This window comes from Crocodylus porosus, unplaced genomic scaffold, assembly GCF_001723895.1.
Source record: "Crocodylus porosus isolate Cpor-Errol unplaced genomic scaffold, CroPor_comp1, whole genome shotgun sequence".
NCBI lineage: Eukaryota > Metazoa > Chordata > Crocodylia > Crocodylidae > Crocodylus > Crocodylus porosus.
In genome coordinates, this window is record NW_017728931.1 from 124546244 (window position 1) to 124572854 (window position 26611).

The 26611-nt window shown below is 40.2% G+C and overlaps 1 protein-coding gene across 5 annotated transcripts in view; it reads left to right on the forward strand.

The window, feature by feature from the left end:
- The window catches only part of PTPN12 (protein tyrosine phosphatase, non-receptor type 12), a 124327-nt gene extending 111518 nt beyond the window's left edge, over positions 1–12809 (forward strand). For 2 of the 5 annotated variants that reach the window (XM_019543613.1, XM_019543615.1), the window contains 5 exons: positions 4690–4761; positions 7013–7104; positions 8564–8594; positions 10430–10546; positions 11856–12809. In XM_019543613.1, coding sequence (XP_019399158.1) covers positions 4690–4761; positions 7013–7104; positions 8564–8594; positions 10430–10546; positions 11856–11917 — 374 coding nt within the window. In that variant the 3' untranslated portion in view covers positions 11918–12809. Of the gene's footprint in view, positions 1–4683; positions 4762–7012; positions 7105–8563; positions 8595–10429; positions 10547–11855 lie in introns of all 5 variants that reach the window. The other 3 variants (XM_019543612.1, XM_019543614.1, XM_019543616.1) reach the window with 2 other exon arrangements.
- The last annotated feature ends 13802 nt before the right edge of the window (positions 12810–26611 follow it).

Consider the following 26611-nt stretch of genomic DNA (forward strand, 5'->3'; position numbering starts at 1 on the left):
GGTGGTATGTGGCTTGCAGTGGCAAGGAGCTTCCCTGCCCAGCCCCACTCTGCCCTGCTGAGTCCTGTCTGCTGAACAGCAGAGGCCCTGGGGGGAAGGCAGCAGGGTGGGGAGCCCAAGCTCAAACCCACAGCAGGCAGCCTGAACCTGCCCCAGTGCCGTGTGGAGATCTGGGGGGCACATGCCTTCCATGGGCCCCCACCTCCGGGAGTGTGTGCAGCAGTGGGGAGCCAGCCCCGTCCCACTCCCTGCTGGGACCCTGCAGTTGCATACAGTAGCCCCAGGCCCTAAGCCCCATGCGCTGCCCAGCTGGGCAGCAGCCCCAGCCCTACCCAACTCATCCCTCTCTCCCTGTGGGGGCCTTAATCCCCCCTTGCCCCTCCCCACTAGTCTTACCTGCAAGAGCTGCTCTCCAGGCTTCCTGGCACCCACCTGCATATGTATGCGCATGGTACCCTCTGCCTGACTGTCCTCCTCCTGCTCCCCCAGCCCCTTGCAGGCTGGAAATCTGCCAGCCTGCAGAGGAGTCTCTGCAAAAGTGCAAAATCTGTGCGTTTCTCCATTAAAATGGAAAATCCGCATTGTTCTCTGGTAGAAGTGAAAATCCACCTTTTTTCAGTTTTTCCATGGGAAATAAAAAGCCAGATCCCTAGTGAGGAGAAATTCAGAGCTCTGGGGGCATCCATCAGATTGTGACAGTCTGTGTCTTTTTTCTGATACTAATCTTCTGTCAGAAATTATGTCTATTCAGAAACCTAAAACCATTATGTCTTTCATGGTTTCAAGGATTAAATGTCTCTTGCAAGCAGAGGCGTAGTTTACACATAATCTAAAGGTTAAGTCACTACTTCATGCTTAATTTTTTTTTTAATCCAGTCAAAACAAAGACCTTTGTGTTCCATTCCAATGCGTCTGTCAAAATGGGCTTTATTGAACATAGTAAAGAAAACTGTATTTGTACTTGCAGAAATTTTTCCTGTTCTTACCCAGGGCAATCAATATCTGTCTTCCTACAATTCCTACAGTGAAAGTTCAAATCTCTAAGCTCCTGGTTTGGACACTGTGAGGACATACGAATACCAGTGGAGTTCAAGAGCTACTGTGTATATGGTGACAGGAACTAGGAGAAATATGGCACTCAAGGGCTTGCTCAATGGAATTGCAGTATTGAAATAAATAAAGGCTAAATTGCCTTTGACAAGGCTGTAAACAGCATTAGAAAAGACTCTCCTCTTTAAACATACAATGATTTCTGATGGGCTCTGTTCTCTGCCATATATCTTGCTCCTTGCCTTGCCCCATCCAGTTCCTTGTCTTGTTCCTTTCTCCTTCCTGGTACACTTTTAATCATGTTTTATGGTCACATTCAGTTTTTCCTTGTGACCAGCCTTGTTGTGGTGGAACACATGGTGCACAATAATCTAGCAGATGATCCTTTAAAATGAGGACTATAAATTGTAACTTTATTTTTTTATGGGCTACTTCAGCCATAAAATCAAGGCTTTAGGCCAAGATTATCACTACTGCATTCGCTGCTGAGCATCCTAAGGTATATAATACATTTATTCAGATAGTAGTACCCCTGGGTCCATCCTATTTCCAACTTAATGGGGTTATTTAATGGGGATTTCCAGTCACTATAAAACATAAACCACAGTACAAGCTTATAGTGAAGCTTGATTGTTTTGTAAAATGATAGTGATTAATAAAAAGGCCTAACGAAGTGGCAGCACAGGCTTGTGTGACCTTTTTTTGCACTACAGAACTTTGCCCTGTTACGTGCTGGTGTGCCACTGTTAAAAATGCCTTATTGTGAGACTTGAGATTAAATAAGGCTAGTCACAGGGCAGTCTTCTATTTCCACCATTGTGTTTCCAGCATAGAGAATGGTACTAGCATAATTATCAATCATTAGTTTGTACTGATCCCTATGTAGATGCTTTTATAGTAGAGTTCCTGTACTTAAACATCTGATGGTCAATTTAGCCAAAGAGTCAGCACATAGGATCTCAGGACAAACGCTTTGTCCTTGCAGCCCTTTTGAATGAGTGGCTACTCTTGAATTTTATAAGAGAAACCATTTTACAGATATGCTGACAGCTAGTGAGAGAGTTGTCAGGTGTTTGTGAAAAACTGAAGCAACCAGAGAATAGTTCTAGCTAAACTGATACAAATTAGCATGTTTTATGACATGAGCATCTGAGTAATATATTGGCTCTAGCAGAAAGAAAGGTATTCTACTGGTCCAGCACATAACATCTTCAAAGTCAAACAGCAGCTCTAACTTGATTTAATATTTTTTGAGCTTAGTACGTTTTCTAGCAAAACCAGATGTGAGATGGTATTTTTGACCTTTCAAAAGCAACAGGAATAAGAAGTTAACCATATCCCTGGAAATGGAAAGTAAGAGTTGGAGTTGGAAGCCAAGAAAAAAGTGTGAGGAAGATGGAGTTTAAGTTTATGAAAGGGATTTTGAGATGTTGACTCTAACCACAGGCAAATGACATTTTTTGTATTGAGGCAAAATCAGGGAAGGGGGCAAAAGTCATGACACATTATTATATATGTGCCATGATAAATGATGGTGTAGAATAAAACAAAATCCCACACGGAATTTGCAAGAATAAGTGCAGAACGGAAGACAGACTGGGAGCCTGGATGTGTGTGCTGCACTCTGAACTTTTCCAAGCAAAGACGTGGTACAGGAGCAGACACAATGGACTATCACACTTTTACTTGCATTTTCTTTGTCATTCCTATGTGACTCCACTCTTAGACAGGACAAACAAAAACAGGAATTCCCAAAGATTAAATTTTTGTGCCTACTGTTTTCGTCATTAAAATGGGACTCTGGAGCAGCCTTCCAATTGAATGGGAGAATCTGACTACATTTAAGATGGAGCTTGTGAAGTTCAGTACATGATTTTCTACATAGCTGTTTGCATTTGTCTTTGCACATCAGCAGTCACCTTTGCCTAATTTTAAGACTCAAATATGTTGTTCAACCCTTTTATGCCTGCCTACTCTATAGTTGTATTATTGTTAATGCGACTTGTATGTGCTTGATAGCGTACTCTGGAAAAGCCAAGTTTTTAAAAGTTCTGGCATTGTGCATTACTGTTATTAACTTTAGATAGTAGTTGGAGCTAATAGGTAAAGTGGACCAGAAATATCATCATGTCTTATTAAAACATTGGCAATTTAAGGGAAATTGCAAAATGTTATAACAGTTTTAAGCCACTCAAGACATAGTCTTGAAGTGCTGGCTTTAATTGATACTGTTGTCATTATCTTCTGTCTGCAGGATGGTTTGAAAATTCTAAAAATTTAATCACCTTGCACATTTTGCCACTTTGTTCAGCTGTCCTTGTAGTACTTAGCATATTTATTTAATTTATATGCTGCCCTTCCCCTGCAAGAAGAACTCAGGTTGGCTTGCAAGTAAAAGACAAAATAACTTATACAATCAGATAAATTATTAAACAAGATATTAAATCTTACTTTTAAACATAGAGCCATGAGTCCCTCTGGTACAACAGCAGTGATATCTTTGGACCTTTCAACATTAAACTTTCTGTCCCACTAACAGGTGGTAATCTGAGTAACCAGATTTTCTTTTAAGTATAATTACAGCTTTTTACTCTGGTGAGCAGGGCTGTCACCTTTGTGGATTGTCACTGCAGTGCTAAGACCAGCACACTATAGGTCAAACAAAGTTTTTTGTTTAGAAATGTTGTCGACTCTTCCCCTTGCTCCATATCCTGAATTATGCTCTTTCCTCAGTCCATTGATATAGTCCTGAACTGAGATGCAGCCAATCTGGTAAATGACTACTTCCAGTAGTTCAGATGCAGTTAGGTCAGAAGTGAGGAGTGTGGACTATGTCACCTCCATGGAGAAATATCTTTCTTGTTAGAGAGTAAACTCTGCACCAGTTTGCAAACAGGCCATGACAAATGGCTGTTACTCTTTGAGCTACAAGGAGTCCCCTCCCAATCTTCTTGGGCCTGTAGAAACACTTCCTACCTCTGTAACAAGACATTGTTTCAGGATGTCTGAAATAGTGGACTAAATGTAAATAGTGGGCCTGCAAAGCCCACTGTTTTTTTGCTGTGTATCGACACAGGGCAAAATTGCAGCTAAAACACTATAACTATTGTGAATATATGACACTTCTGTTACTAAAAGTTTAAGAATGAGTAGCAGAATTCTCTGTAATGAAGGGCACCCTAATTTTGTCTATATCCAGAATAGGTAGTAATGCATTATTTGCTCCACTGCTGATTTCATGAACAAAATATTTTTTAGTATTACTGTGGTGCTGTTATTTATTACTGAATATTTATTCTTGTCTTCCATCAAACATGTGCTGGAGGACAGTCAGAGGTTCTAAATAGGAAGTCATTTTCATCTGATATTTAAGCATACACAGTGAGCTTATCACTAAATGAGAAGACTGTCTTTTTTCCCCAAGGAGTTGGCATGCTAAAATAGTAATGATAAAATTATGTACCAGTATTGCATTTTTTTCCATTTTGCTTTAAGCTTTACTTTTTTACGAAGGCATATGCTGTGGGCTTACTCTTCCAAGAAATTGACTTATAATGCGATATTAGAAAACAGGTTAAATCATGTGCATGCTCTCGCACGCTCTCTCATCTAAAAACCCTTTACTTGATTTTGATGCAGATGGCAGTGAAGATTCCACGCCCCCACTACCAGAAAGAACACCAGAGTCATTTGTCCTAGCAAATGAACAGAGTAAGTTTCTTCTTTTACACTTCGTGATTTTTAACCAGAATAAACCCATTCCATGTCTAATGCTGCTGCTTTTTATTTACACTGTAAAACAACTAAAAAGCAAATTTTAAGCTATAGTACTAAATGAAATCTAAAGTTTAGTCCTCAACAGTGTTTAGTGTTAGATATATTGAGAAGCTCTGTTTTAATTTGATGACTATTTTGGTAATGCTTTGGTATTTGTGCAAGACCCTGGGACACTTAAAAACATTGAGAATTAAGTTTATGACCTGTTCAACAGTTCCTTCCTGAGAAGGAATAAAAAAAGATGCAAGGTATCTGAAATGTGTAGACATGAATTGCTCTATTCTCTGTTATACAGTGGTGGATGTATTTTGGACGTGTAAAGCAGTGAACAATGTAAGTTATGCCGCTTGCTTTCTAAGGCAGTTTGTCTCTGTATTCCTGATGACTGAAGGGTTTGATTTTTCTTAAGACACAGATACTGACTTTTTAATGTGTTTAATATAGAACGGAGTAGATCTTCCACCTAGCACAGGGTGTGGAGACTGGCTACATTACTCTCCTGGTTACCTGATGTTTATCTGGCTGCTTCAATAGGTTCTCTTTAGTCCCCAGGGCAGTAAGTAAAAATGAGTGAAAGTATTTCTCAGCCCCTACTAAAGAGTATTGACCTCTGTGAAAGGCCTTCTTTCAAGATGATTATCAGCTACCACTCTCCCTGGATTTAGAGCAGCAACTGTTGGTAGTCATCTTGAGAAGACTGTCTCCTATTGTTCTCGGTGTTAAGTGATAGTCTTTCCCTCTTGACAGCACAGGACAGTATCATCTTGACAGTTCAAAACTAGGCCCAGTGCATTGAGTGAAGCTTCAAACCCATGCTTAAGAGTGGAAAAATTACCACCCTTGACTTGCATGTGACACTCTTGTTAATACAGTGTAGTTTACTTTGGCTTATTTTCCAACAAGAGTGCACTGTTGGTTTATATTTAGCTTATAGTCCACAGTAAACCCCAGGTCCTTTTCTGCAGTACTTGGAGCCTAGCCAGTCATTCCCCAGTTGTAACTGTGCATGCAGTTGTTTCATCCTGTGTGTGTGGCTTTACACTTGCCCCTTTTGAATTTTGTTTGATTTCAGACCATTTCTTCAGTTTTACCAGGGACATTCTGAAACCTAATCCTACCTCCCAAATAACTTGGTGTTATTTACAAATTTGTTCAGTATACACTCATTCCCATCCTTCAAATTGTTAATGAAGATATTAAACAATATTGGATCCAGGACAGACCTACAAGATTCCCACTTGATACCTCCTTCCAACTGATCCTCTTGATTTCCTCATTTGAGAACAGTTGGAGATGGAGGCAAAATAATAATTCTTTTTTCTAAAAATATTTTCTAAAGATGCAGCGGCCTCAGACAAGCTTTGTTAGGGGAAAAATGGCCATTCATTTTAATTTTTTTCTTAAGGAGTTAGCTGCTTCAGCAGTTTTGTTCAAGAGAACAAAGAGAAGCATATGCTAGGAAATGCATAGGAAAATAAGGTAACTGTGCAAACAGGAAGAAAATGTGCACTCCTGGATGCTTGGAGCGGTCTCAGAGAGGGTTAGGGCAGACAGAGCATACTGATTAATTTGATATTAAAAAGTTAGCAAACAAAATCAAAGTTTATTCTTCTTTTGATTATTAGAAACACTGCATGCAAATATTGTTGGAATGTATTTAATGCCAATATATAAAACATTTAAAATGGAAGCTTCCAGACAAAATAGGCACTTTACCTTAAGAAACCAATATATTTAAGGTAAAACATTACAGGGCTATTGTCATTATGGCATCATCATACATTATATAAATCGCATGGATATAAACTTATGCAAGAAATTGAAGTTAGTGTATTACATTTTTGAATATTCATCTGAAAATGAACATCCTCACACAGCAATTAGAATCATAGAGTTGGAACGGACCCGAGAAGTTGCCTGATGAAAAGAAATTCGTAACTACCAACATTCATCTCCTGTTAAAGTTGCCATTTTGATGAAGTTCATAAGTTGTAGTTCTAAGTTCTTCAAAAACTTGAACAAAATATTGACTAAAAATATAGCGAGGGCTGTCTGTTATAAAGCTGTGTTGGAAGAAAAAATTTGTATCTCTAGAACATCATCATACCCATGAACGATGCTGGAAAAAAACTCATGAAACTGCCAGTTATCTAAAGTACATTTTGAGTTTTTCTGTTTTTCTTAGACATGTCTTTGCCCATGCCAGTTACACTTGCACAATCTGCTGATTGGAATATACTGCATGATCCACATCTCTCTGAACAAACAGTATCTTCAGTAAGTATTGTAACAAACCCATGCTAATTTTTGTTCTAAACCTAGTCTTTTGAACCTGCAACCAAAAAGTAAAATGTAATAGCGATCTGTAATTATTGATTAGTTGCAGCTGACCACATAACTTACCCATTTGCTTAACTTTGCTTAACCTTCTACATTTGAATCTGAACAACTTTTATCCCATTGTGCTGAATTGTTCATTCCAGTGTTCAGTATTTTTGCCACTCATGCTTCAAAAGATGAAAGAAAGCTGGAGTGGCTAATCTCCAGGGAGGGGAACGGGGAGTAGAAAGCAGAGGAGAAGACTGGGCAGGGAGTGCAGGGTAGGAAGCAGAAAGCAGAGTTGTACATCTGGCTGGGGATCATGGGGCAGGAAGCAAAAAACATCAGATCAGGTTGGGGAAGGGGAAGGGGAAGAGTTTCACTTGGGCAGGGTACACCGCTAATGTCTGGCACACCTGGCAAAAAAGTTGGTCCCGACTGGACTGGAGCCTTTCCAGATGCATAGTCTGGAGTGCAAATGAAAGTGAAAGGAATGGAACAGTTTATGCAAATAATTAAATGCTGGGCATAGATGAACTATTTTTCTCTTGCCTTTCATGCTGCAGTGCTAGAAACAACGACATTTTTCCATTGGTTAAAAGTAGTTTGCAATCTTTTTTCCTATAGGAAAATACATATTAAAGGCAAACTACAACAGAGAAAAAACTTAGGAGTGGGGACTGTGCTGTGTATAAGGAAGAAAAATATTAAACTATGATGGTTTTACCGTTATATTATTCAAAGTGTAGGGTGGGAGCATTCTTGGCCCTTCTTAGAATTCAGTCAAATGATTTTAGCTGAAAAGGAATTAACAAACACTTACCTGCTTTTTCTGGTCCTCAGACTTGCTGGTTTCAACATGAATCTTACAATGATGTACATAAGAAGTAATTTTTTGTTCAAGTTCTTATTAGAGCTTTCCAAAAGTATTGTTTTTTTTCTTGAACATCTCAAATATACTTTCTATACTTGGTTACAGGGGTGTAGGTTGTAGCCATGCTGGTTTAAGGACATAAGCAGACAAGGTTCTTTGAGTGAATCTGGTATCTTTTATTAGACCAACTTTAATAGTTGGAAAACAATTATTAAGCAAGCTTTCGGATTCAAAAACCCTTCGTCGGGCTAAGGAAGTTTCAGCAGTTGGTGTGTGCTCTTCCTGGATGGAATGAAAAGTAAAGAAGTCAGAGACTGGGCTGGTATACATACAATGCATACAGTCAGGAAGAGGACACACTAAACTGCTGAAACTTCCTTAGCCTGATGAAGGGTTTTTGAACCTGAAAGCTTGCTTAATAATTGTTTTCCTACTATTTAAGTTGATCTCATAAAAGATACCAGATTCACCCAAAGAACCTTGTCTTTCTATACTTTGTAGCATTCTAACAACATATTAAAATACAATATTTTATCTTAACAGGGCTTGAGAACAACTGGGCATGCAAAACTTGGTAAGTGATAAATTTCAAAACATAAAGCTTTCAACTGAAAACTTGTTAATTTAGTGTGTGCACGTGCACGCATTTCAGGAGCTCTGAGGGGCCAAATATTAGGCCTTATCCATTCAGTAGTTAGTAGAAAGGTAGAACTCTTGGAATATTTGTTTATTAAACTTTCCTAAAAAACAAAGATGAGCAACTAATAAAGCATTTTGTAGTTAGTTAGCTATTTTTCAGCTAATTGGGCAGTTAGTTTGAAATTGGTTACCTAACCATAAGGAAACCAGCCAGTAGAAAACCGGTTAAAGCTTTCTCTCTCTCTTTTGTCTAAAAAAATCCTTTATTTAGATCTGTAATTGGTTGCTTGATTTCCTTTTTTGACACAAGATGTTTTAATTTTGTTGGCAAACCTTTTAAATTGTTACAACCTCAAAAGAAGGTGGTCTGTGGAACTTCAGGTGGTGTCTTTTCTGTAGACCAAAACTGATGTTATGTCAAAACAATATTTAACAGAGGTGTGACCTAGGAATTTTAGTGCTCAGGTCAGGAGGAGGGAGTACTGAGTATTGGGTGGGGGGTAAGGAGAGAAGATGTTGAGCACTTCAGTGGCTGTTGCAGAAGAGTAGGCTGTTGTTGCCATGGCACAAGCTCCCTAAACATGGGGTGCTGTTGTCACAGCACAGGCACCGGTGGAAATAGTGTGGTTGTCCTGGGTGCTACCATTGTGGCAACCCTCTCAGTTGGTGCCTGGGGCTGATACCCAACTACAGAACATGTACAGGTTTTCAAAATAGTGATGTATCTGCAAAGATTAGTTTTGAGCTTAATTTTCTAGCGTTCTGTGTGATGTCATTAAAGTTTCAGACACTGAATCTGGTCTAGAAATGTCTAATTTTGTCTTAAAAAATGTCTAAAAATGGGTGATAGATCTATTAATAGCTGTTGAACAGAATAACCAGGGATGTACCCTAATGACATCTCTAAACTAATAATGGCAAATGCTAGGGAGAGTAGGAGGGGACAGACGGTTCTGAGTATACCCTATTAATATAGTTGTCCTCTAAGTTATCTACTCCTGCCACTGTTGGAGACAGGATACTGGGTTTAGATGGACCAGTGGTCTGACCTAGTATAATATTTCTTATGTTCTCAGTTTTAGAAGTAATATAATTTTTTTGCCTTTCTATCTATTGTGGGCATGATAAAATGATTAAGGCTGCTGTAGCTCTTGAATTGTAACCAAAATTTTGATATAAAATGGAAGGTGTCAACCAGTTAATTTGATATCTTTCATATTATTATCAGTTTAATCCCTGTAATACAAGTTATAAAAGTGGAATGATTCCTTTTTTGTTAACTTCATGACAGTTGTCTCACTAATATCATCAGCAGTTTGACAGAATATATAATGTGTACTTTTTATCACATGTACATCTCATTCTTAGTTCTTTTGGAGTCTACCATAATTTGTAGTGTCTTCAGCCTGTGCAGTAATACTTTGCAAAAACTCAGTTGTAGCTTTATATAGTGTACAAGTAAGATTAGAGGGATTTTTTAACCCTATATAGTAAAAATGTGAGAACTTTAATATTTAGATTTCTATTTCTCTTAGTTGGACAATGAAAACAAGCGCTGCTAACTTCACTTTGTTCCCAGTGCTGCAGCATTTGGGTTGCGAGTGCTTCTCCAAGTGTGTTTAAAAAAAAAATCTAATAGGATGGTGTTTTTGTTAGTCTTGGGGGTTTACAAAAGCTCTGTTTTCTGCAAATGTAAAATTTCTGCCAGGTTTGACTTAGAAACAACGAACCACAAAATTAGTATAATAAATGAAAAAAATTGTTTTCCAGATCATCCAGAAACGGGCAACAAAACACCAACAGATATTATACCTCAGATTTCTCTTTCCAGTTCTACTGATATGAGAGGTCAAATTTCAGAAATTCCTGCAGAGATGACAGATATTGGTAATTGTGCAATTCATGCAAAATTGACCACTTTTTGGTACTTGTTTATTTAATGCAGTTGTATGCCAACTACTTACTTTCTTCTTCAGTATATGCACATTCTATTTAGTACCTTAACTGGGAACATGACTTTCCAAACTTGCACGTTAAATGTCTTTTGGAAAATACAGGCTAGTTTATTTGAGTATAAAAATGTTAATATAAACTGTAGCAACATTGGCAGGGGGGTTTTTGGTATTAGTAGGGACCTGCTGAATTCAAGGCGGCTGCCTCACAATTTCATGGGCAGAACATGTGGCCCAGCAGCCATTTCTCTACCAGTGTGTGGCAGGCCCTTCATACCTCTGGCCAAGGGGCCCCGGTGGCCCCACCCCTCACTGCTGATTGGTTGCAAGGGCTGTCTGTCATATAGCCCTGACCTGTGCTGCTGATTGCTGGAGAGGCAGGGCCACATGACAGGTAGCCCTTGCAGCCAATTACTGCCATCAGCCCTTTGAGTGGGCAGCCCCCCTACCCCAGTCTCTGCCCTGATGGGCTGCTGCAACACCCTGAAGACTGTTGGCTCCCTCTGGGAAGCTGGCACTTATTTTCTATAAGTATTCTTCTTTTTTTCCCCTCGCGCATTTAGCTGGCAATGCCAGATTTTGTGAAATCCACGAAATCACAATTTCAGTAGGTCCCTAGGTATTGCCTGAGCCAGTGAACTATTAGTATGGATCTGACAGAAGTATTTTGTCAATTAGTGCTGGAAGCTGTAATTGAGTAGCTGAAGTCCAGTTGGAAATGTGAATATTATGTTAATTTCAGAAAATGGGTATACTTTAATGCATTTTTATTTCATTTTTATCATTATTTTGACACTACTTGCACAAAGGCTTGGATTTTCTCTGTTGGGTTATCTTGTGAATCTTTCATGTAGTAGAAATTACACAAAGTGTATATTTAATGATTGCATTATATTTTCATGGTTCAGTTATGAAAACTTGAGTAAGAATACTTAAAGTATTAAGGCTTGTGCAGAAGAAAACTAAGCAAATGATAAAAGGCTATAAGTCTGCATTATAGAGTTAGTACCTTTCAAATTTGGGTTTAAATAATGTGGTTAGTAACTGTGATTTAGCACAGTTCCAAGAGGTGAAAACAAAATAATTGCAGTATTGAGACTATATACCATTTTACAGGCCTCCTAAGGATATCTTAATAGTAAGGATTCTATAATAGCATGAACGGTGGTTTTTTTGCCCACCTCCTCCCCAAAGTGCTTACTAGTGTCTTTAGTTGACAGAAATATTGCATGTTTTATCTTTAGGCTTTGGGAACCGTTGCAGAAAACCAAGAGGACCAAGAGAGCCACCTTCAGAATGGACATGATGCAAGAACTATAATCCACATCCTTTAAATTATACTGGAATATTAAAGTGCCACTGAGAACTAGATAAATAGTATTCTACTTCTTATTCTGGGGGACTAACACACAGCAGTGTAGATTTAAATGCAGAATGGTACACTTTTTACTGTACATCCCACGTGAAACCTTAAGCATTTCGCAAAACAGTGGATTCCAGTATTACAGCCCAACCTTGCTGGGGTCATCTACCTGCCTTATTACACTTAGGAAAAAGTATTACATAGGGTTTATTTTGTAACTTCAAGTATTATTGCCTTAATGTCTCTTAACCCTGTTACACGCTGCTTGTAGACATATGTTAATATAGTGATACTCTTGACAAACTGAGTTTATGGACTACTTTTTGCTAACATTTAATTACCATGTATGCATTATTTTGTATATGTATAGGGCAAGTAGGTAAATAATTTGATAAAGTTGCAATCATAAAATATTAACAGAAGATGTAAGAAATCTCTGCATGATCTAAATTTTTGTGTACCTTATTTGTAAATTATTTACCCTGAAGCTTTAGAAAATAGCTTCTGATTTAAAAAAAAAAAAAAAAAAAAAAATTCTGGACATGTAGCCAGAATTGCAGGTTAGCAGAGATAAAGATTGTAATACATTTTGTAAATTGTAAGCAAAAGGTTATTTTTATATTATATACTGTTTAATTGTCAAACCTAATTTGTTCTGGTTTTCATCTAGTCATGGAGATTCAGTAAGTGCCTTGGAACAATATTGAATTCTCTTAGCCTGTGTATGTTACCTTCAGTGTTTGAGTTCATCGGGGATTAGAAGACTATCAAAGTATCTGTATGTTTTTAGCATATTTGACCTACAAGTAAAAGAGAACTCGTTATAAGTAACCAACACTCTTTAGTTTTCATTTTACTGTTTCATCACTTGCAGTCTTTAGACATGAATTTCCTACAAACTTTCTATCTGATGGTTGGTTTATTGTTACAATATAATATGGTGTGTATTTCTACTTTTGCAGACCTTTCAAGACGCACTGGAAAAGGGACTACTTGAGAGCCTCTGTCTTCTGTTGTACTCGTGAAAATAGTATTTTGATCATTCAGCAAGTGTGTATATATGAAAGAAACTTATTGTATGATGATTCTTACAGAGCCCCTGCAGCTACACTGTATCTTGGCAATATACCATGCCAAGGATGAATCCTTTTAAGGATGCTCCCATTATGAACTTTGCCTCTGTAATAGTGATAGAATCTTTAAATTAAAGCAACTCAAAAGTTTATTATGGGTTTAAGGAAACTGTATATTCATAAACAGAATAAACAGACTAGAATATGGGATTAGGGTCATGTTCAGGTTCTTTGTTTGGTAGATCTTCAGTGAACCTTACTCCAGATTAAAATAACCCTTGTGGATACAGATTTTTGTTCCTATTAACAACATTGTACGTTCTACCTAGTTATAATGCAAAAAGTAAAGTTCAGCATAGTGTTAAGGTAACAGAAGAAAACAGGTTTTTACAGTTTATTTGAAAGTTGGTAACAGTACTTTTTGTTCCTGGACATGTGTGCGTTTAGACTTGAGATGGAAGGATCAGGTATAATCCACAGTGAAGGCACTATGGGGCTTGTCTACAAAGAGAAGCTGATGCACCTACTATTAACTAAGTGTCTTTGTGCAGGATGACTTACTCCACTTGAAACTGCCTTGCACTGGGTGTGCCTACATGAGACGTTTACTATGAAGATGACTAATAGCTCTGCAGTAAATGTCTCAGCATCTACATATGCCTGTTAGGGCACAGGAAACTAATAAGCTCTGCTGCAGGGTTTTTTCATGTGTATATGCTGACCTGGCTGTCTGGGACACAAGGGTGCTTCTTTACTGGCAGGCAGCCCTGGCACTGCACCCCTGTGTCCCAGCCAGCCTCCGCAGCACACTGAGCCCCGTCGGAGCAGCCCTGTGTTCTCTGGCAGCTGGGGCTGCTGCAACTTAGCTCAACATGCTTTGGTCCAAGCACACATGTAAATGGTGTGCCTGGGAGCTTCCTGGAGCAAAAAAACCCTCTGGAGCAATAAGCTCCAACATTTATTGCTGAGCATTAATGGCACATATAGATGTGCCCACTTAGTACTTACGAATAGTCACCTTCAGTTTCTTCCTGATAGTCTAAGTCATGGTTTGGCAACCTATGGCCCAGAGCCATTTGATCTGGCCTGGGGCTTCAGCAGCAGTCACTCTACAAATGCTTGGAGGAAAAGTGCTGATTACAGCCACTCTCCTGATGTTGCCATGTGGGGGAAAGCGCTGATGGTGTCTGGGTCCTTTTGCTCACCAATCTGCTTCTGCTGCAAACTGGGTCAGTCCAGCCCACAGCCTTCATAGGTTGCTGATCACTGATCTGTGCGTGGTTTTGGTCATGCGTGTAGAATTTTTGGCATTTACAGGTAGAGATTTTGTTCCTGGTTGCATTCTGTTTTTGCATGTACATGACTGTGACCACGTGGTGGTGGAGGGCCTTTCTGTCTTTCGCCTGGGAAGCTGGAGACCTGGATTCTAGGCTCACCTTGCCAAGAGGTGTTTGAACTTGGGTCTCCCTGACTTCCCAGCACAGCACTGTCATGTTACAGGTCAGGTAATATCCAGCCCCTTCTCAGGCACTTTCTCTTGAAGCTGAGTCTGTCTCTTGTATTTCATAGGCACTGGAAAAAATGAGTGGAGTGCACTGAGGTTTCCACTTCATTAAGAATAAGGCTCAAGGCTAGAACCTAGTCCCCCACTCTTGGAGTTCAATGGCCACCTTACTGAGCTTCATACTCGGTGGCTTGCTTTCTTTATCCTCTCTTGTATCTCCCTCTTGTGGCTTTCCAGCTTCAAAAGGAGTGCCGTAAGAAGGCATTCCTCCTCACCTCCACACTCACTAGTCATGCATTTCAGCCTACATTTTGGGGCCTTAAATGCCATTACGTGTCCATAAAGGGCAGGTGTGTGCACGTAGACATACATACGTGGCCAGTGCATAGTCTGTCACACATGCCCATAGTCATCAACTCACACAGGTGTACACAACCAGGAATAGAATTCCTACCCACACATAAGTGCCAAAAATGTCATGTAAGTGAAGACATGGTAACCCAGTTGGGTTTGCAGGTGGTGTCTGACTGCCTGGCCAGCAACTCATTCTGGAATCTGCAGGAAAAAGTGAGCCTGCCCCTACGTGTGCACCAGTGCAGATTGACTTAGGCTGTCTCCATTTTAGACCTGTTTATGGCTTACTTTGGACACACACAACAGCAGAGTGGTTTAGCAGCCTGCCTATTACCAATAGACAGTCCAGTTGGTGGCACTTGTTAGAAACTGTTGCTAAAGACATGAGGCATTCCCAATGAGTAACTTAATTGCATCTTACAATTAAGCATCAGTAACCCCTTTTCAGTTAAAGTACTTTGCAATGTATAGGTTGTAAATCTTCAAGGGTTTTTTATAGTCTCTAGAGCAACATTTAATTTCACTTGGTACTGGATGGCACCATTTTTATCTACCGTCTTCCAAAGTGTCTGATAGTTTAAGTTGTAATACATTCAAGATGCTTCATAATTCTAAAAGAATCAGTGTCTTTTTTTTCTAGATTGGCGTTGGCCATAGGAAAGCCGAGAGCTTTCTACATTTTAGTAGTAAGTTGAGATGTTACTAAGATGCTGAACTGTGAAATTGAAAAAGTCTTGTTTGTATTTACCTTTGCACTCTTATTGTCAAAAATTCTATAATTTGCACTCACAATTGTCTGCTGTATTTATTGGAGTTTTTGTACTGTTTCATTTTCTGTAATCACTCAAGTAAACTGTCAGTTAAATGCAAGGCAAAACCTGCTAGTGGCATTACTTTCTGTGACCTTGGTCCTCTGTGGTGCAAGATGCCTATGCAGGATTGAGCCCTGCATCCTGTAATAGAAGTTCTGTATTTGTGATATTTTTGAAATATTGTTCTTATGTTGTTTAACAAACCTAAGAACTTTTTCCTATTACAGCACCAGTAATACTGGTATTGTTGCTTGTTTAGAAAAATGTTATCACTCTAATGAAAAGGAAAAGAAGAGTGAGTAGAGGAATACTATTCCTACACAATCTAAAAATAAAAAAGTTTAGATCCCTTGAACTTGCTGACACAGAGGGATTTGTTGCGTTTTTCTTAGATTTGGAAATTCTCTAAGTCACTACAGTCCTGTTCAACTTGATTTAATTCCATTATGGCATATGACATTAGTAGCAATTGACACTTTGTCTCCAAAGTAAAATCAATAGTCTTTTCTTATACCATAGCTTTTGTTTTGGACAAACCCAACTTAGTTGTTAATTGCCTTCCATAACACTTTGGTCAAGCTTTTTATTTCAGTTAGGTTTTTATCTTTTGTGTGATGCACTTTAGCTTCTAAATTTCTCATCTGCACTACACGTGGTTCCTTCTATTGATTGTCAAGTCAGAGAATTTACTGAAGCCTGACAAAAATACTTCATGTACCAAAAAAAAAAGAAAAAAAAAATCAGCTATGCAGTGAGACGGATTATTCCCCCTACCCCCCCAATTTTACATATTCTTACTTTGTTTTTAAATCTTCCTCCCCTCCTTGAGAGCAGTAACTGAAAAAAAAATTGCAGCACAATTTCAGTTTCTGAAGTCCAATTTCCCTTGCTCATAGTTTTTGGCCTGAATTGAAATTCCTCTAATTTTGTTGGTTTATGATCTAATAATGGTGTATTGCTATAGATACTCTGAAAATAATCAACAATATTATACTTTCTTACTGTTGGTGTTTGGTTCTTTTGACATGCATGGAAGCTAGTAGACTCTGCTACTGTATTTTTTGGTATATCTTTGGGCCATAGATTTTTCTGCCTTGATGGTGTTTCTATGCAGGGTATTATAGGGCTTTTATTTTTTCACATTTCCTACTCAGGCCACTGTTTTAATCATTACAACAAAATTTGGTTTTATCCTTGTTTCTACTTGTATTGAACAAAGTTTGGTTTCTGTATAGCTAAGCAGTTCGCTACCAGTTGTTATCAATAATAATTCTGTTTGTTGGAATGGATAAAGCTGAAGAGACTGTAGTTCCCCATCCAGTAACAGCCGTGTCTGATTTGGACATGCCCATTCTCTTTTTAAATGGCAGAGGGTTGCCTGGAAGGTGAATTTTACATCCACTTTTTGGTTCTGTCATTCCTCAGTGCAGGGTCTCTAGTTTCTCCTGAGTCAGGGATGTCAAACAAGGCCTGCAGGCCAGATCCTGGTGGCTAGTCAGACTACCAATGGGTGAGTGGAAGTTGGTGTGGCCAGTGGGCTGGCTGCAGAATATGGGACCCTTGGGATTTGGCAGACATGGTAGTCAGTGGCAGGAGGGTGAGTGAGGGTTGAGAGCGCCAGTTGCCCTCTGGCCATTTCACCCATTACTACCAAGCACCTTTACTTCTGGCCCCTCTGCTAAGTGTCTCAGGCTGGACCTGCATGCTCTGTGCCAGAGGCAAAGTTGTCACCCTGGCATGAAACATGTCACTGGAAGCAGCTGTGGTGTGGGACATGCCGCAGAAGTTGCTGCTGCGGCATGCACTGTTGGGGGGAAGGCGGAGCTGTTGCTGCTGACAAGCATTTCATTCTGGGTGGCAGCTCCAGCTGTTGAACGAAGCATGCAGGGGCAAGAGCTCTGGCTCTAGGTCCAGCCCAGACCTGGAAGTGAGTTTGACACCCCTGTCCTAAATGGATGAAAAAAATCAGACTTTTCTCACTTAGACTTTTAAACTAATCTTGACCTGGAGGTCCTGAATGGGCTGTAGTAGGTCTGGTTTTAATTGTTTTGAAGATTCCAGGCAGATGAAATTTTAGGGGGGTTTTTACTCATAGAGCAGTGGCAGGGGCACTTAATCTAGATAAATACTCAGTCTTCATATTTGCCTTTAGCAATCTATGTTTAAACTGTTTGATGCACCTATACAGTTGTGAGCCTTCAGGCGCATCTGTTTAATATGACCTTCGTTTAATATGAATTTGTTTCACAGATCTCTTGAGTTCAGCTTCTACTTCATTAACTTCAGTCAATCAGCTTTTTTTAGAGCTGGTGCTCCTATGTTGCACTAAATTGTTCCTTACTGTGACAAAGAATGTCCTTCTAGGAAACAATGCGACAGTGGCGTACTTGGCTCTTAAGATTTATTCATCATCCATAGATTCCTGTGAACTTTGGAAATGAAGGGCAGTATTGTTGTTTCAATTTTACAGATGAGGAAATGGAATCCTAAATAGCTGTTGATGCATTGTAGCAGTCTGCTTTGCGCCTGAATCTCTAAACTCCAAGCATTGAAGCAGCAGACTGTGATGGCAGAACACCTTATTGGCTGGGGGCTGTCCAGCTTAAGGCAGGCAGTAGTCTTCCAATGAGGTGTGATGACCTCTCCCACCATTTGAGGCACCCCCTCGTGCCTGGATCTATGCCAATCGATCTGTGGCTTATAAGTGGTAACTGTTGACTCTGTTTGTCAACATGTTGGTTCCAAAGCCTGGGCTAGGTGATCAAGACTTACCCAAGCATTGGAATCACCCTTTCCACTTTGCCGACTTATTCACTGGAAAAGTAAAACCAATTCAATACAATGCGGGGCTGGGAAAGTTCTAGGAGCTGCCAGGAAAAAGTTTGAATAATTGCCTAACCTTCTTAGGGGCTCCATTTCAGATTTTCTTTCAGGGTTTACTCCCTTAGGCTTCACATTTTCTGAGGCAGTCCACAAGGCAGTGGTTGTGGTTATTGTCATCTTCTACTGCCAGCTTTGTCATTGGGAAATATCCTCTTCTGCTGCAGCGGCCATTATGACAACCAGAGGACCATATGCCTAATCTTAATGATAAGAACTGTTCCCCCACCATTACTAAATAAAGTAGAACCTATAAAAGGGCACATGGTTGATCAATGGGATAGTTGCAAACAGATCTCGGGTCTCCTCACTCTACACTGTATAGAAGGTACAGGTTTTCTCTTAATTTCTTAATGTCGGATGTCTAAATTCCTATTTTTACATTAGTGCATTTTTAGGAATGCAAGTTATCATCTGGGTTTAAGGCTGTAGGTTTGTTCAGTGCTAGGTCTGTTTAATTCCACTGTTCCCACATCTGATTGTTTTATCTTCTAATGTTTGCTTTTGACTTTTATTTTTAAATAATTGTTTTAATTGATTTGCCTACTTTAACATTCGGTAGTATATTGTCTTCGCTATTGTGGTGATATAAATGTTGTGTAGAAATCTGTGATTAAAATGTGGCCTTTTCTCCGAAATTTAGCAATATATAAAACCTAAATTTCTAAGCTACACCTGGCAATATTCCTTGTATCAATTTGTCAGTCTTTCACTGAATTTGATACTAACAAAACTAACAGTATTCTATATTACAGAAATGAGGAAAAAATGTAGTTCTGCTTAGTCAGCCCCAGAAATACATCTTGACTGGTCCTTATTAGATGTGATTTTGGGCCTACTCTGTATAACAGTGTTGTGAAAAAGTGCTTAACAAGTTCCCTCGTACCCTGTACATCTGTATAATTCTGTCCTCTCTTTTTACTGATGTGTTGGAAGGCATCACTGTTGCCATGTGTTTTCTGATCACAAAGAAAGCATATAATTGCTAAATTGGGAGGAAGGGAGTAGTTTGATACAGTTATTGGAAGTGGGGGAATATGATATGTACAATGCATTATTTTTTATTAAGATTTGAATGAAGTCTTCCAGGTGCACGTGTTCATGTGAATGTAAAAAAGCACCGATAGCATACAGCCTTTCTTGAAGACATTTACTCCTATGGCAAGTGGTAAGAGTGTAATTTCAACCCATCGAAATAGATTTTAGAGGCCTCTGTCACAACCAAACATCACTTTGTTTCTGCAGTGTGGTGCGTTGGACTGCCTCCAGAAGGTTACAGTGGAATTCTGAAATGTTTTGTCATTGCTTATAGCTGGCTCAAATACTGCCAAACTTGCATACATGGAGGAGGGGGCCAACAGAGCTGGTGGCTTGAATAGTAGGTATGGTAGTGATATCAATATTGGGGTAACTAGGTTAGCTACTAAACCTGTATGTCCAGTGCAAGTGAGAGATTCTGAAAATCCAAGCAGGCTCAGTCTAGGGTGTGACCATGCTGTTAATTTTTTTTCACCCCCAACTTGGTTCCTTGAGTGTTCACTAATCTGACTCTAGAAACTTTAAAACATAATTTTAAAGTTTCCATGCTCTGGAGTACTTGCTGCTGTTAGGACACAGCTCCAGGATGTGCTGACTTTTTAAACTGAATGTACAGTCATTTAATCATCATGGGATTCAATGCATACGTGTATCTACATGCATATTCAAAGTTGTAATTCCCACAGCAAACTAGACCTCACAACAGTGCCCTTACACAGGAAAGTGCAGATGTCAATGCTGTGTTTAATAACTCAAATTACATATCTTGTAAGAGGTAAAGTTAGTTGCTGTGGAAACAGTTTATCTAAAGGTTACTTAACATTTTAAGCGCATGCATCTGCAAAACATTTGTGGTTTTGACGTGCTTATTAATATTATTGGATACTTTAAAGAGTGATGAATGGCTGCTATCACATCAGTTAGGACAAGTAGAAGGAGAGTTGGAAACACCAGGTAAAATCAGTATCCTCAAAACCTACTCTGGATTTTGGAGAGTAGAAGGGGGACTGGTATCGACACCTACACAATCAAATGGGTCGCCAGCCGGCTGGAGGGCTGCACCCAGAGACTGGTGGTGGATGGGTCATTTTCCACCTGGAGGGATGAGGGCAGTGGGGTCCCCCAGGGCTCAGTCCTTGGGCCTGTACTGTTCAACATCTTTATCAGTGACTTGGACGAGGGGGTAAAAAGCACCGTGTTCAAATTTGCTGATGACACTAAGAAGTTAGGGGATGTGGGCACACTAGATGGGAGGAGTAGGTTGCAATCGGACCAAGACAGGTTACAGGGGTGGGCGGATGAGAACAGGATGGGTTTCAACACTGGCAGGTGCAAGGTGCTGTACCTGGGGAGGAAGAATCAGCACCATACCTACAGGCTGGGGAAATCCCTTCTCGTCAGTACAGAGGCAGAAAAGGATCATGGAGTCATTATTGACTCCAAGATGAACATGGGCCGGCAGTGTGAGGAGGCAGTCAGGAAGGCCAACCGCACCTTGTCATGCATCCACAGATGCATCTTAAGCAGGTCCAGGGAGGTGATCTTCCCCCTCTGTGGTGCTGGTCAGGCTGCAGTTGGAGTACTGCGTCCAGTTCTGGGTGCTGCACTTCAGGAGGGATGTGAACAACATGGAGAGGGTCCAGAGGAGGGCCACTTGCATGATCGGGGGACAGCAGGGCAGGCCCTATGAGGAGAGGCTGCAGGACCTGAACCTGTTCAGCCTCCACAAGAGAAGGCTGAGGGGGGATGTAGTGGCCTGTTACAAACTAGTCAGAGGGGACCAGCAGGCACTGGGGGAATCCCTGTTTCCCCGAGCACCGCCAGGAGTGACTAGAAATAACGGTCACAAGCTGGCAGAGGGTAGATTTAGAGTAGACATCAGGAGGCGCGACTTTGCTGTCAGGGCGGCTAGGATCTGGAACCAACTTCCAAGGGAAGTGGTGCTGGCTCCTACCCTGGGGGTCTTTAAGTTGAGGCTAGACGAACACCTTGCTGGGGTTGTTTGACCCCAGTACTCTTTCCTGCCGTGGCAGGGGGTCGGACTTGATGATCTGCTCTGGTCCCTTCTGACCCTAGAAACTATGAAATTATAAAGGAAGAGCATCCATCTCAGCATCTGGTTAGGGTGGCTGCTGCTTGGAAATACTGGGAGATGGGGATCCTTGCTCTCTTTATTCTACTTTTCAGGCATTTTATACAGGATGAAAAACAATAAAAATGTGGGTTTTTAACATTCAGCTAACTAGTTACAGGTGCTAAATGTCACTAATGTGGCTGGGATATGAGGGTTGAGGGGGCTGCATCGTAGAGTTTGTTAGGTGGTCAAAGAGAATAGTTCTGCTGAGGGGGAGGCTGAAAGTGGTTTAAGGGAGATAAAGAAAAAGTCAGGTCCCTAGCAAATCTAGGTGTCAGAGAAGGAAAGTAGATGAAATATTTCTGCTTTTGGGGCAGTTGTAGGAGGAAAGGTAAGATAAGCTGTAGGAACAGAGGGACTGAGGTCACTTTTTTGCAATTTTCTCTTGGAAGATATTGGCTAGATCTGTATAATGTGTGTGTGGGGGGTGGGATTGAAGCTGAGGAGAGTTAGAGAGGTGAGTCAGCAGTGTCAAAAAGAGGGTAGGGATTGTGGATGTGGGATCCTGGTATGACTTCAGTACCCGAGCCAACTGTTCACTCCTGCCATCTTTCCCTCAATGCTGTGAATGTGAGGTTTTAGTTTACGATACTTGAGACTATTTCTATTTCAGGTTTCTACAACATAACTATACTAAGTAACACACACGTATGGTTCACCTGAGATGCATAAGTGTTAAGTATTTTTCAGTCTATAACACGGTGCTGAGATGTCATGATCAGTAATCTGTTACAGATGGGAGTGTTCAATGAGATGTACACCCAAATCTCTTCTTCAAGATATGTAATCTTTAGTGTAGTCAAGATACTAAAAGTATGCAGTTTTGCATATCTGTCTTTATTCAGCGCCATACCATCTAACTCAGTACATACAAACTGGAGCATAAATAATGAATTTGCCTGGCTTCAGCAGTAAAGACTGTTAAAATAATGGAAATTAAAATAATTAAATACTAGGTGGAGCTGATGAACCAGTTAGATGATTCACTATCTGAGGATTTTGGCCACTAGTAGGAAATGCAAAATGTAGAGAAGTTTTACAGTCATGCAGCATGAGCTACAGCACTTCCTGGTTCCAAACTGGAGTCGCATCCAGTCGGACTGTTTACGTTATAGGACTTTCTGCCGCTATATCAGTAGCCAAAACCCCATTATGGACAGGTATGAAATACGGGCAGTAAGTTTATTGGAACTCAACCAGATTCAGGACCTAGCTTTTGGATCCTCTGATTTGCTGGGCCTTTTCAGGCCTATTCAACTGCTTTGCTGTCTCATTTAGTGTCTCAGAGTCCTAACCATACAGACATACTCTTACAGGAATATTCCAGCTGTAGAGCCCTTACTTGTATAACTTGATGCAGCCCAAGAGTTATGACCAGAATAGAATGGGGCAGAGGGATGCTAGTTATAGTATGCCTAATTTTTGGCACTCAGCTTATTGGGAGACTGTGTTTTGGGGTAGGGGAAAAGAGCAAGAGAGTGACAGTGGAGAATGTAGTGGGATTTAAACTGAAGACACCACTGGAGAGAAGAAAATGTGACTGGATGAGTAACAGCGAAGGAAGTAGAACTTACAGATATCCTTAAAGAAGGAAAGGGGTGATGTCAGGGAAAGAGATGGGAGCTGTAATGGATGAAAACCTGAAAAGGAAAGGTGGAGGAAAAAATTAGCATAAAAATAAGGAGCCAAAGATATGAATGTAGGAGTTCATGTAAATGAGCTGTCCCTTGTACAAACTTTGTACACTTGCATACAGCTCCAGTTTGGGGGACTCCCAACTTTAACATATATTTGAGGGGAAAAGGAAGCCTGCAAAAGCATCACACAGCTACCCTCCCAGTTAAAATTAGCAAAGCTCTTCCCTTCACTACTTTCAGGTAGGTTGTATAGAAACCTCTCCCCCAAATATTCTCCAAAGATTTGGAATGAAAGAACTCCATAGAAGCTAAATTTGTATAAGGAGTAGGTCAAAACAGAATACACTACAATTGTGGGATATAATATACCTGAAATGGGATAGAGAACAACACCAATACTGAACTTTGGTAAACTCAGCATATTTTAAGCCTGCACAACATCTATGTGTGTGGGTACATTGCATACCAGTGGTTCTGAGATTTGTTGGACTCGGGGCATCCCCTGTTAGACTTGAAGAACCCTGAAAATGTTTAGTATTCAAGCGTTTCTTTGACTACAGAAAAATAACAGAGGAATACTTCTCTTACAGGGCGTGTAAAAAGACCACAACAAGTCAGAACGTTTTCAACCTGCCCAACCTGCAGGGGCTGGACCCGATGATCTGTAAGGTCCCTTCCAGCCCCTAACAACTATAAAACCGTATGGGTTTATCTTGTGAATCATGCTTATGCACCTAACAGTGCTAACACTGTGTGGCACCCTTGAAAGTGGTTGACCATCATTGCTTTAGATGCATGATTTATGATGGAGGCTGGGTTATTGTCTCATGGTTTTTCTCCAGCCACCTCGTAATTGGGGACCTACTCAAATTGCGGTGAGATTAAAGGATTTTTTGCGGCCCACTCATGGTGTGCAGACCTGATTTTTTTTTCAGGTGTTTTACAGTGGCTGAGCCCCTCAGTGCCGATTGGCAACCAGGCCTTGGCACGGGGGAGAAGAGATGAGGGCCAGCTGCCACCTTCCTAGCTGGCTGCCCTTCAGCACTGATTGGCAGAGAGGCCCTGGCAGAGTGGGGAGGGACGAGGGGACAGCCACCATTTTTTCCCTGCCCTTTGTGCTGCCCCTTCCCAGCAGTGATGACTGCTGGCTCCCACTGGGGAGCCAACATTTTATTTCTATTAAGGTTTTTTTGTTGTTGATTTTTTTGTGGACAATCCCAGATTTTACTGCTTCCATGAAGTCCCTGAAACCTCAAATTAAGTGGGTCCATAATCAAAGCGAGACTCGCTTAACTGCCCATTCTGCCTTTGCAGAGCTCCCAACTAAGACTTGTCACTTCCCCAAGTTAGAAAACATTGCTTCAGGAACAGTGTTTTCATTTTCTACTTTGTCTCCATGATGTTGCCAATTGTTTCCTCTGACCTTCATAAAATGCCAAAGTGTCAACTCTGAGGGTAATATTTTATGTACACTTACATTTATTATTCTTGCAAAATTAAACTTTTAAAGCCTTGAATAAAACTTATTTTTCCTGTTTGAATTTTCAGATCTTAACAACAACAATAATATTTTGGAGGGGAGGCATCCAAAAAGTGTTCCAGCTCAGTTGTCCTCGTTGTGGTAGAGTACTTCCCAAAAGTTAAAGGGAAATAACAGTATCTTTCCTTCCCAGATTGCAGCCAAAAAAACAAAACCAAAACTTTGATCAGTTCTAGTAAATCAGTTCTAGTGACTTGAAAAAGTCACTGTGGTGGAGCTAAGTCAGAGACCTTGTCAGGAGGATTGAGGCCAAAATGCAAAATAGTTATATAACCTTATGCATAAGAGGATTCATAGAGCTTTCAATGGGACTATTCATGTACAGAGCTAAAGTGTGCGTTTTTAAATGTGTTGTGGTGTTGGGACTTCAGTTATGGAAGTGGTTGGATCTCCTGTGGGGCTGATTTCCAAAGTCTAGATCCAGCTTCTGTGAAACTTCAGTCTGTATTCACAAGCCTTTTTTGTTGGTCAGAGGCGTCATGGTTTCAATGGAGATGGGATGCTGTGGGAGGTCAGTTATGATGGGAAAACACATTTTTTTAGATAGGTAAGGCCTATTCTGTAGAGGCCTTTTGGTTATCAAGTCTGGTCTTGAACAAGACTAAAGAGGAGCTCACTTTAGGGTACAGAGCACAAAGGGGTGAGTTTATTTGATTTTTGTTGATAAGCAGAACAACTACACTTTTCAATGATGGAAAATCTTTTGTGTGTGTTCCTTAAGAGCAAAGAAAAGTATCACAACAATTTTAACCATTTTGTTCTACTTAAATCCTTAGCAGTTCTAAATCTCTCTTCTTACTCATGCTTTTTTATCAATAGAAGCTAAATGGAAATGAGAATAATACTTTTTCAAAAGATGCAGTATGGTCCCTGCTCTGAAGTTTGGTGTTGTACAGACAATATAATAAAGGATAAAAAGCACAGGCAAGTCAATCTGGAGAGATCAATAGTGAGGACAGGGGAAAGGAAAAACATGAGAAGAATGCAGGAGCTACAGTGTTTATTGGCAACCACTGAGTGACTGCTACAGTCATGCTCTTGAAAAGCTGAGAACTTAAACACATTCATTCTTGTGTGTGCTGTTTGCACTATATGAGCGCAGCTTTGTTAAACCTAATCTGCTATGTTGAGTGGTTGTCATGAGAACAACACTACATCCCTGTCCTTTCTAGGCTTGTTTGTCCAGTCCTCAATTTCTGTTTTTCTTTTCACTTATAAATAGAAGGAGATGGGATCCTTTTATGTTACATGTAGGTACGATTACCACCTGTTAGTGTAGTACATATGAGTACATATGAATTTCTTCACTTTCATAAGGGTCTGTTAAAGGTTAGTAGTGTGTGTTTTGATTGAACTTTTCATAAAATTGTGGGATATAATATACCTGAAATGGGATAGATAACAACATCAATACTGAACTTTGGTAAACTCAGCATATTTTAAGCCTGTACAACATCTATGTGTGTGGGTACATTGCTTCATGGTGCCTTTATACCAGTGGTTCTGAGATTTGTTAGACTCGGGGCATCCCCTGTTAGACTTGAAGAACCCTGAAAATGCTTAGTTTTTAAACGTTTCTTTGACTACAGAAAAATAACAGAGGAATACTTCTCTTACAGGGAATGCAAAAAGACCACAACAAGTCAGAACGTTTTCAACCTGCCC